Genomic DNA, 12510 nt, shown 5'->3' on the forward strand with positions numbered 1-12510 from the left:
CATGTCTCAGTTACGCCAGATTCTGGCCTTGTGCATTCTGAAGCGCGTTGTTTTGACTTGATAGTCGGTCCAGCACCACTGTCTGACAGTTTGATGTAAAAACAATACAGCACATCGAAAGTTTTGAGCTCTTAAAAAAAAAACTATGGAAATCCATTCAACAGCAATATTAAATATATAAATATGACACCATTAATTACTTAATAGTTTCATTCCTTTAAAGTCTTAATCAGTGACACTGCTTTTCTGTAGGGCTGATATTTTTCCTGGATAAAGTTATGAAATAACTTAAAGGTAGCGTGGGAGCATAACAGACGACTGCTTGGTCAGCTTATCCTTCAAAATGTGGACACGTTTTCTTTATAGGGGAGCACAACAAATGAACAAAAACCCTGACCATTTTTTTTTATTAATTTGACAACTCAAAACAGTGAATTAATACAATATATTAAAATATATACAACACACAATATGTTAAATATAATAGGATGTGCTGGATGAAATGTCATTTTATAAGCTGCTGAATAATGAGAGCGAGGAAGCCATATTGTTCATTTGCAATTTGTCCAATCAAATTTGTTAAACCACACTCGCAGAGATCAGTGTGATAATTACAACTAGGACTATTCATACAGCGATATACGGGCAACATACTAGACTTATTAGTGTTAGATGTTTATTTAAATGCTTTGTCATCTCATTAGTCTTTTTAAAAAAAATTTCTTTTTACATTGCATCATATTACATTTAACAGCAAAGAAAAATAACATGCTATCTGCTCCTTTAGTTGTTCTTTAGTCTAATTGTTTTTGTTTTTAAAAAAAAAAAAATTTTCAGGTTCAAAACACAAGCGCTTGCGTTTCAAGGCAGTAATTTAGATGCTATTGGAAATCACAGTCATGAACACTTCAACTCCATAAAAAAATCTGGCAACCGTGGAGGCGTGAACTACATGCAGGTGATTTGCATAATCTCAACAAGGAGCCCAGAAAATTGACTTAAGCTGGTCTGTAAGCCATCTCTGAATACACATGACGTTCCTCCATAAATATTAACGCAACTTTTTCAGTTCAGCTGCCAACTCTGAATACAGCCCTCGGTTCTTAAAGGGAACGAGAGTTTCTGATTTGATTGGATAAAATCCGAGGCAGAAGCTGTCTGCACAATGAATGAAAACCGCACCACAGAGGTCTATCAAAAAATATATTTACTATGTTAAACTTGCATAGTGAAAAGACCAGTGAGCAGATGTTTCAGCCCATAGCGTTCTTCAGTGCTTATCTAACAAAAGACAGTTCATCCCTCGTAAAAGGTTTTCATTCAGTGTTCGGACAGCCTCAGCCTTGGATTGTGTGTGTATGTATATATATATATATATATATATATATATATATATATATATATATATATATATATATATATATATACATACATATACATATATATTGCTTCATGCATGCACCTGAGGACATATTTATCTCATTGAAGCCTAACTATCCTTCTACCTTACATTATTTGATTGGATACTATATAATCTTCTTGGAAATGCATTCAATCTAACCCCAGCCCTTTCTACAGAAGCACTGCTCTTCACCAGATTAGACATACAGACGATAGAGAATATACAGTATGTGCTCCACCCACATGCATCACCACCCCAGCACTGTGTCTTATTTTTGTATCTACATTATCTTCACAGGAACACGTCCCAAAGCGAGGAAGCAAACAGACCTGGTATGAGTTATCAGACTGAAGGGAATAACACAGGCTAGTGAAGAACTTCAGATTGGTTTAAGACTAGTTGACTAGGACTGAAAAATTATGCAGGGAAGTCTTTTAGTGCGAACAAAGGCTTGCAAAAGTACACGATTTGGCAGAGAATGAATAAAGGGATCGAACTTGCTGTAATAAAACAGCCTGCGTATTTGAGCATAAGTTGTGCAAAAAAAAAAAAAAAAAAAAGGAAAAAAAAGAGAAAAAGCAGACGCTTCCATGCTACACTTGTGCAGCAAATTAATCTAAACAAAGCATGCACTAATGTGTTGATTTGGCTTTCAGATAGCGCCATATTGCACATATTAGCCTCACAGCTTGAATCACAGTTAATGTTTTATGTTGGTATACTTCCTCAACTAAAGCCACAATAAGCCTGTGAGCTGTACTGTGACAAAAGGCAGTCTTAGTGAGCCGTCTTTAATCTAGTATTTATTTTAGTTCTTTCTGCTGGAGCTGATGTCCTTGCACTTGAGTCCCAGGGGCATTTCACAGTTTGTTCCAAGCAGTTCTAATAGTGCTACCTTAGGAACACATGGACTCCTCCATTACTGTAACTCACCGGCACCATCTGATATTCTCAGACAGCTTTTTGATTTGAGCCTTTTTTGCTTTGGCGATGTTTAAAAAAAAAAAAAAAGAAAGAAAAAAAAAAAGAGAGAGCAAATTCAGCCCGAGTTGTTTTGTTTGCCAAAGTGACTACCGCATTAGGCTCATGCCTCTCTTCCTGTCACATTGAGTTGGCTGTCATGGCATGCCATTACTCAAACCTGCTCATTCAAAATAGCACCTATTGCCTAAAAAGGTCTCTGAATGCAACCATTAAACTCTGGGCTATTCGTGACTCATATGCAAATGATATGACAAAGTCTAACTTGTGCAATAAATGAATCTCACAGAGCAAATAAAGACCACATTCATTCATTCATTCATTCATTCATCATTAGTAACTGCCTGGTCAGGGTCGTGGCTACAAATTAGGCTACTAGTTTATATTATATTATATTATATTATAATAGAACTAACCAAATTAGTTAGAAAATATTCCGGACGGGTACGAAGAAAAATAATAATTGCGCAAGAATCTATTTCAGAGGCCATGCGAACTTCAGGTTTAAATCTGAATACAGATACAGATATGAGTATGGTTGGTGTATTACCGTTTTATTGAAATTAATCGAGCAGAATGAATGAGCTCACGGTCAAGAGGAGTACTATGACAAACAATTGGGATCTAAAGCTTAATCATAGAAAAAAATAAAAATGGCCAAAAAAAAAAAACCCAACCTTGCCCAGGTGCTTATGTATGAATACGCTTGTGCTTCAAGTATACAAGCCAATATCTCAGACAATCATAAAATGTCAAACTCAAAAAAGCTGCCGTGTCCCTGAAGCAGATCTCTTCTTTGCACACTTGTCCAAGCATATCGATTTCAAGGTTCAGGGATGCTCTCTGAGAAAATATTTACCCGTTTTATCACTTATATCTTTGGATGTGATTCATGAAAAGAGTGATATGACTCTTTTCCCCAAACAAGCCAGTGACAAGGAAGGAACAAACAATTTCATACAGAAGGTTTGTTTTATATGTCCTGCTGTGCAAATGCGGGCCATTCTGTGCTTTTATAAATGAAAGCTTCCAGACAGACATATGACCTGTCTCAAGCGCAGCATGGAACATCATATCCTTTAAATAGATTCACCTAACAAGACTTCACCTCCCATGTGAAATAAAAAAGAGAAATGAATACGTCTCGAGAGCATCGAGTTGTCGTCGGAGCGAATGAACCGCTCGGGAAAAGTGATCAGTTTCCTTTATATTACGGTATACAATAGAAATTCTCTATGATTGCTTGTGCACACAAAGAAAAGCTCTGTATTCCACTCCATCTCTCCAAAACAAGATAAAACAAATCAAGATAAATTTTGACCCAGACAAGCTTTGCATTTTCAAAACATATATTTGCAGGATGTTGGCACAGATCCCAAAACAAATGGGGGAAATTAGAAAAACAAATAAGTCTGCATTGATGCCCCACTCAAGTATCATCAAATAGCACTTCCATGAAGTGGAGGCTTGATTCTCTGGCATGGTTTTATACTGAAATCCCCAGACGGCATGTCGCGTTTGTGAACCGATCTCCGGTTTACAGCGAAGCCGTGCAACCTGGATAAGCGCAATTTGAAATCGAGCAGGGCTTTGTAAAGATTCTGACAAGCTTTTGTCAAGTACGATTTGTGCCTGCTGTCTGTTATACACAGTGCGAAGTCTTAAATGCTACGTCGTCCTGATCAGGTTGAAAATGGGGAATGACAGTCACTGCTGAAGAGCGACTGAGAATGTTCTTCAGACCATCATTTGTTCTGGGTTTGAGAGCTCTCTCAGGAGTGAGTGAAGCAGAGTACGTATAAAGTATAATGATATCTACAACTGTGACATTTAGCTAACCATATGTTGTTGTTGTTGTTTTTAGATGGTTAGCTAGTTAGATAGCAAGTTACAGATTGGGCACAATCCAATCGATGACATTTTTCCTTCTTCACACTTAATTAGGATAACATGAACAAACCAGGCATTTCAGTAATATTAAGAAAGCAACATATTAATTAATGTTTGTTTAAATACCCAAGAACTGTTTACCAAAATCCACCAGCATTGACTAATGTTCAATCGATGACGCCAGTAAGAAAAAAAAAAAAAAATTATCATTGTTCCTAAATGGTCTGACTTTATGGATATTTTCACAATATTGGATATATTGGAACTTTTTATTTGAACTTTTTTTTTTTTCCACAAGCATGTTAATTAATTTCTTGTTCATCGTGGGTTTATTTGACTTATTTATGGCATGACCGTTTGTTAATACAGGCGCTGAATATTTGGATTTCGGTTTATTATTTAGAAAAGCAATGAATACAGCTGCTGGTTACTTTGTTAATGTTATATATTGTGTATTAATACTGAAGTACATGGTTTGTTCACGTTAAGCTAACCTTAATGTAAAGCATGGTTGGTATAAAACACCCCTGAATAATGTATGTTGTTGTTATTATCATTGTTATCAACATTATCATGAGGTTTATGGTCAAAATGAGGCCAAATGCAATGTTACACATTGTCAACAGAGTTAGTAAGTTCCTCATTTAAATATTCATAGACATACTAGCAAGCTAATTGCTATTTCTTTTCTGGGTTAGCTAGATAATCTTTTTGTTGTTGTTGTCGTTGTCTCAGTCTCACGAATGCAATAGCGCACAGGCTTGGTTATGTTTCTAATGCAAACTGGAATATAATGTGGTTTTATGTTAAGAAAACATTTACGGTAAGTTTCATTTACCTTGTTTCTTCATCCATAAATCATGTAATGAGTTGATTCAAAGGCATTTGGGTGTTTGGGTGGTAACACATAAGATAAGCTAGGGGGCTACAATGGAACTTTAGAAAGAAAAAAAAAAAGGAGAAAAAAGATAGATCTCAAATTAATGCTTCTGTTTTGAAACAGTTAACAGTTACGGTTACACTTTCAGTTGCATTTCTGCTTTCCACTTTTTGTGTAATCAATGAAGGACTCGAATGACACAAAGATCTTGCTAACCCTATCCATATCCACTGTTATTGTGTGCTGCATGTCCTGTACTAGTAAACCAAAGTGTTTAATCATGCTCTACTATCATACTGTATTTATGGCACATTATTCACTCCAAAGCAGAGCCACTGTGAATTGTGACACTGCAGGTTACGTTGAATGAATGAGTTTTGTTCACGTTCGTTTTAGAAAAATGTAATCTGAGTGTATGTACATGATGTTTCGAGCTAGGCTTGTCATAGTCAGTATGTTTGGTGGGAAAAATAACAAAAACAAGTATAATAGGCTGCGATACTCAAGACTACTAGTGATTGCAGTTAATGTATTTTTTTTATTTAAATTAATTTTTTTTTTTTTTTTTAAAAGCTGAAAAGGTACTTCTCCAACAGCTGGGCCACTTCAGCAAACTGATGCAACACCAAAGCTCCTTTTCAGATCTTTACTTAGGCACTTAAACATGAAAGTAATTTGGTTAAATAATAAGAGAAAGATGGAAGATGCAATTTTGACAGCGACACATCTGTTGATATGCATTTCAAAGGGAAAACCATGAATGCTGCTGACAACTTCCAGTACTATCACGATACAAAACACAAATTTGAAAAACGACAAATTCGGCTGTCATCAGAGAGCCTGTAAAACGCCTCATATGTTGAAGATGGTTTTTAAAACATTTTCTTGATGGAGCTGTACAAAGGCAAAAACAGTGAGAGAATAAAAAATGGGGCAAGCTCTCCCACAAGACTGCATGGACAGTTTGCTGAAAGATTTAATTAGAAGCCGAAAAATCTAGCCTTATTTCTAATCCTGTGTGAAATCTCACACCCATCCATCCATCCACCCATCCATCCATCCATCCATCCATCCATCCATCCATCCATCCACCCATCCATCCATCCATCCATCCATCCATCCATCCATTCGTTTTCTATAGCGCTTATCCTACAGGGTCACGGGGAACCTGGAGCCTATCCCAGGGAGCATGGGGCACAAGGCGGGGTACACATTGGACAGGGTGCCAATTGACATCTCACACCATGATCGTTTATTTATTTACTCAGGTTCTCATTGTATGTAATCAGATCAGGCGGAGTACCACATTAAGCGCTGCTCATTGGGAGCTTTTTGGCACGTTTTGCTTTGATCCTACTTCTCCAACATCAGCCCTTGTGCATTTATCAGATGAAACAGACAAAATCTTTTATTTCTGAGTTTGTCAGTGAGGAAATGCAAACGAGATACATGTGGCAATGAGCTCACACTGCAGAGTGAGTGAGAGATCCCCATAAACCTGCAGGGTGGTGTGTGAACGTGTCTCAGTGTAGATTAACATCTTTGGATAAGAAAGCATTGGGGTTCTCATTAATGCAGTGCTTATCTCAGATATTTTAAGATTGTGCAAAGTAGAAGAAAGCTAGTATACAGTAAGTCAGCTAAGATCATTTAAAGATCATGTTAATGTAAGTCAACAGGGGACTTGCTGTATTATGGAAAGTACTCTGAAAGTATTGGAACAGCAAGGCAAATTATATTGTTTTTGGTATACACTGAAGTCATCTGAGTTTGAAATCAAAACATGAATATGAGATGATAGGTCTGAATTTCAGCTTTCGTTTCCTGATATTTACATCTAGATGTGTTAAACAGACAGATCGACAGGGGGCAGTGGTGGCTTGACGGTTAAGACTCTGGGTAACTGATCAGAAGGTCGGGGGTTCAGGCCCCAGCACTGCCAAGCTGGCACTGTTGAGCCCTTGAGCAAGGCCCTTAACCCTCTCTGCTCCAGGGCTGCTGCAACATGGCTGACCCTGCGCTCTGACCCCAACTTCCTAACATGCTGGGACATAAGAAGAAAATAATTTTACGTGCTGTAATGTAAATGTGACCAATTAAGACTCATTAACTTAGGCCGAGCCATGTAATTTTTTAGGTGAGTAAAAGTATAGGAATTGATAATATTGAAGTAAATTAAAAGTAAATAACACATTTACTTTTAATAAAGGGGGGGGGAGGTTTGGAGTGTTGGAGTGTCTCGCTTGAGTCTCCTTTTCAGGAGGTGACCGCCCCATCCCCCTGATAAAGTCCTTTGTTGAGTCAGCAGCGTGTTTCAGGTCATTGTCTTGCTGCATGATGAAGTTCCTCCCAGTTAGATCGGATGCATTTCTCTGTAAATTGGCAGACGGAATCTTTCTGTAGAAGTCTGAATTCATTCTGCTGCTACCATCATGAGTTCCATCAGGATCAGTGAGCCTGTTCCAGAAGCAGCCATGCAAGCTCAAGCCATGACACTACCTCCACCATGTTTCACAGATGAGCTTGTATGTTTTGGATCGTGAGCAGATCTTTTATTTCTCCACACTTTGGCCTTCCCATCACTTTGGTAGAGGTTCATCTTGGTGGTAATTTTGCGGCTAGTCTCTGTATTTCTTGCAGAATTCCAATCTGGCTTTCTGATTGTTGTTTTTGGGTTTTTCTTCACAGCTCTCACAATGTTTGTCATCAACTGCTTTTTTTTTTCTTGGCTGACCTGTTCCAAGTCTGGTTGTTACAACACCAGAGGTTTATATGTTTTTCCGGACATTCCAAATTACTGCATTGGCTATTCCCAGTGCTAATGCAATGGCTCTGATCAATTTTCCCTCTTTTATCAGCTTTAAAATGGCTTGCTTTTTTCTCCTAGACAACTCTCTGGTCTTCCTGTTGGTTTATCCTTTTTAACAACAAATGCAGTCCACACACGTTAAACCCAGGGGTTTCTACTCAAATGAAGAGTAGACGTTCAGAGTTGTTAATTGATTGAACGATCAGTCTAATAGGGCACACCTGGCTGACAAGAAACACCTGTCAGTCACATGTTCCAATATTTCCGATCACTCGAAAAACGGGTGGGTTCAAACAAAAGCTGCCATATATTAAGTTGTTTAACACATCGAAATATATCATATCTAGAGGATATTTACATATCAGGAAACAAAAGCTATCTTCTCATATTCATCTTTTGATCTCAAAGAACAAATGTCTTCAGTGTATAACATAAACAAACGAATTGGCCTTGCCATTCGAATACTTTCAGAGGGAACTGCATAGCGTTGTTGAATTCTTGCGTCTGATTGGTCAGAAGGCAGCACATCTTATTTCGACTTCAAGAGATGGAATGAAAGAGAGTCTGGTGAGGGAATGTCTGTTTATAGCTGCTATAAAGTAAGTGATAACCTCATGGACGTTCCATATAACATCACATCACCCCATTGTGGATCATTTCCCTATAACAGCACACCTCGTTGTGTTTTACTCCTTACATAATAGTTATTTATACAATAACATTTGACTGCATACCGAACGTGATTAGCATGACGGAACTGATTCTCTTTCAGCTTACGTTTTTTTTTTAAAAAACACGAGATAATTATTCTGATGTTATCATCTAAACAGTCCCTGTAAACCTTGCTTGCATAATCAGACATGTAATGTTTTCAGCAACTATCAGGAACCTCGGCATTGATTCAGTTATTCTGTGTTGCCAAGGGAACTTGTTTTGAATTCAAAGGGATTTTGTATCAGAAATACCAATTCTGTGCCCACAAAACACTTCCACAGCCGACTATTCATCCTCTTACTGCGAAATACTTTCACTTGCAAATCGGAGTGGACAAGCATGGAAAATGAAAAGATGGGGATATCATCACCATACTATCAGAAGGGAATAATAAAAAAATCTGGCCATGTATTACGCATATAATAAACGAGAAAAGTCTTTTGAGGTGGAAGAAAATGGAAATGTTAGTTAATTCAATTATTATGCTCTTGCACTGTATGTAGTGATAAAGCAAGTGAAAGTGAAAGAGGTCAGCGTTAACTGCAAATATCTGACTTCAAAATAAATGAGGAATCTCTCATATCAATAAATATCAGACTACAATCTATTGTGAGGCAAAATAAATAAAAAAATAAATAAAAAATTAGCATACAGGAATGTGAGTAGGCTTTGCAGTACTCTACTAACAACCAGAAATTGGATTGCTTATACAAGGCTTATGGGATTACACGCTAAGGCAATTCTGGGTTGCAAAATAGTGTTCTCCTCACAGGTGTCCTGTGTGTTATGTGAGTGTGTTAAGCGGAAATGTTTGAAATAAGTGACTGATAGGGTAATTACTGCTCAAGATGAACAGTTACGTATGCAAACGGAGCTTTTTCATAGCACAGCTCAGAGGAAATTTGGACAGTTCCTGTTCTTTCTCTAATGCAAAATGAGTCCAGTCCGCCTAGTCCAAAAATCGAATGGAATGAAGACACCGTAACCAAACAGGGTGGGATTAACTCCTATGCATAAAAGGTTCAGCCGGATAGAAATGAACACTGTTCTGTCAGGATGCAAATCCATTCCATTTCTGATCAAGAAAAAATGAGCTGAAATGAATGATGTTTATGTGCTGTTTGTTATAAATGACAGTGATTAAATGACATAACCTGGATCGACAGACGGTCGTAGCATTTCATAGGACCTCATCTGTAAGAAGACAACTGGAGAAAATTGTTCGACCTGACGAGCTATAAATGTCGTATGCGATCAAGTTGTACTTGTGTGGTTTGTACCTGAATCTCCTTGCTGTTTGTGGCTTGTGAAACTGCAGACTACTTACAGGCATGAGTGACGGAGAAGCTGTTAGAGGACTCCAGGTTATCCACGTTGTAGTTCAAATGGAAGGGCTTCTCGCTCATGTTCTGGTTGGTGTTGTAGAGCTGCACAGCAAATCTGAATGCGCTGTGTTCTTGCACCGTCGAGCGCATGAAGAGCCCACCTTTAAGAACCGTGCAGAAACGTAAAACATCTATGCAGTGTTTACAATAAACTGGCCATGGCATGACATACGGACACTTTAAAGCTGCATACAAAAGTGCTGCATTTAATGCGTGTGAAAAGGAATTCGCATCAGTACTTCCAGAACGAGCCTGTATTCCAGTGTTAGCCTTAATCTGCACTGTCACAGACTTTTCATATGGCAAACGAGGATTTTTATTCAGCTGGACTTGTGTAAATGGTACTCTGCAGGCACTACATCCAGCAATCTAAGTGTTAAACAAACACTACGTGTTTCAATTCATCTCTGAGAATTTGTGCTCTGTGCTGTTTCCATTTGAGCATTTAGAACCGAATTCAGTCTCACATCAGTATAGACTGGATTCCGTGCCACATCATTATGAGGCATTTAGGATATTATTCCCATTTTTAAGAGTTTCATCAGCAACATTTAGGTCAGTTTCATAAGTGCATCTCAATAGAAATCTCTCTCTCTCTCTCTCTCTCTCTCTCTCTCTCTCTCTCTCTCTCTCTCTCTCTCTATATATATATATATATATATATATAGGGGGCTATACAGACCATGCATTACCTCTAATAAATGGTTTTTAGCTGGAAATGAAACCGATCGACGAGAGACAGCGCTCAACGCACGATCTAACCAAAGCTATGGGACTCACCTATATTTATCTGGTTTGGAAATCCGGCGAGAGATCTACCCAAAAGCCAGAAGAAAAGAGGAATCGCACTCAATCGTGCCATTTTCTCCTTTGTTTTGTTTTTGTTTGGTTTTTTTTTTTTTTGTTAAAAAAAAAAAAAAAAAAAAAACAACGAACAGTTCCGAGTACAAAAAAAAAAAATGAAAGAAAAATCACACGCACAACCAACCAAAGCGTCCAGACGAATGGACAGCAGTGCGCGCTTGCAGTGCGCGCAATAGCATCATAGAGAAGCTGAAGGAAATAAACGAGTCTGCACGTGAAGTGTGTGTGTGTATGAGAGAGAGAGAGAGAGAGAGAGAGAGAGAATGATGAGACTTATTCCGTAAAGATGATGGCGGATCTACTGCGGATCTAGGGCTCCTCCAGTCGCACTCAGGTTGAAGTGGATTAAATGACGAAGAACAGAAGAGAAAAAGGAGAAGAAGAGCTTCTATGTGCGTCTGCAGCAGCCTCTCACACGGCGAGGCGGATGAACCGCTCGAACCGCCGGTCAATGCGAGAATGACACACAAGCCGGTGTTATGGCGACCTCGAGGAAACACCAAGACGTTCTTTTAAGACGCATAACCAGGTTAATTAAAGCCTGAGGTATACGCCGCATTAGTGTCCTGCGTTGTGCAGAGCATGTCTCTTTCTCTCGCTCTCTCTGTGTGTGTGTGTGTGTGTGTGTGTGTGTGTGTGTGGATTTTGGATGGCGGAGGAGTGAAGCTGCAGTAACAAGAAACCCCTTTTTATTGACCACCATGCATTCAGATGGACCGTATTGGTGCGCTTTTGGACAAACATTATGTCATACATTAATGATCATTATAGCAAATTAAGGGATGGTATTAAAGGCAACAGTGATGCGTCAAAAGCATCCACATTCGCGTGCTGTAATGACCCTGAGATGCGTTTATTTATTTATTTATTTATTTATTTTGTCCTATTCTAAAAGTCCGTAGAAACGCGTGATTTGAATTTATTTGGCGTTTTCGTTCCAGATGAACGCTGTCCATGGTGCTGAGGAAAGAAGCCGCTGGGGCACCATGTTCTCTCACGCTCTCTAATTCCTCGCAAACTCCTCGTATAAAGTTTGCTGGGGGTGGGTGTTGCTACTTTGATTTTGAATTTATATTCATTGAATTCATAAAAACAATTGACACCCCCCCCCCCCCCCCCCCCCACACACACACACCCATCTACCTCAAGCCCAACCACTGCCTTTACCAGGACAAATCAAGTATTACTCCTCAGTCTTTTGTGTTTTTAATTGCATTTGAATGGAACAGTGAAGGCTGTAGCTATTGATAATGGACTAACCTCTGCTCCTCGCCTGCCTCAGTGCAGCTTGTGGAGAGAAGCAGCTTTCATTTGCTGGTTCTTCCCGAGTGCAGTTCAAAGATCAGGAGTAAATGTGCCTTTGGTAATGAGCTATCATGTCTGATATATGATTTTAATCTATTCATAAGTGACCCGCCAGGACCTTGTGTTCCTAAATCCTCAAAGTAGGAGTCAACTGAAGATCATGCTTCCTTTCCAAGGTTTGTAGGCTAAAATTCACAATGCAGGGATATAATACCATAGATACAGATTGCATCAAAGGAACGACCATTAATATAATTAGCTTTCCAGTAACACAATGAAA

At 38.6% G+C, this 12510-nt stretch overlaps 1 protein-coding gene across 4 annotated transcripts in view; it reads right to left on the minus strand.

Annotated features, from left to right (window-relative positions):
• The window catches only part of gria3b (glutamate receptor, ionotropic, AMPA 3b), a 140405-nt gene extending 128885 nt beyond the window's left edge, over positions 1–11520 (minus strand). For 3 of the 4 annotated variants that reach the window (XR_006982915.2, XM_047157068.2, XM_017474139.3), the window contains exons 1-2: positions 10842–11520; positions 10004–10162 (exon numbers count right to left, since the gene is read on the minus strand). Coding sequence is in view for 3 of the 4 variants with exons in the window: in XM_047157068.2 (XP_047013024.1) it covers positions 10004–10162; positions 10842–10923 (241 nt within the window). In the remaining variant the exon portion in view is untranslated. The remainder of the gene's footprint in view (positions 1–10003; positions 10163–10841) is intronic. The other variant, XM_017474138.3, reaches the window with a different exon arrangement.
• Between the last annotated feature and the right edge of the window lie 990 nt (positions 11521–12510).

Source organism: Ictalurus punctatus, chromosome 8 (assembly GCF_001660625.3).
Source record: "Ictalurus punctatus breed USDA103 chromosome 8, Coco_2.0, whole genome shotgun sequence".
Taxonomy (NCBI): Eukaryota; Metazoa; Chordata; class Actinopteri; order Siluriformes; family Ictaluridae; genus Ictalurus; species Ictalurus punctatus.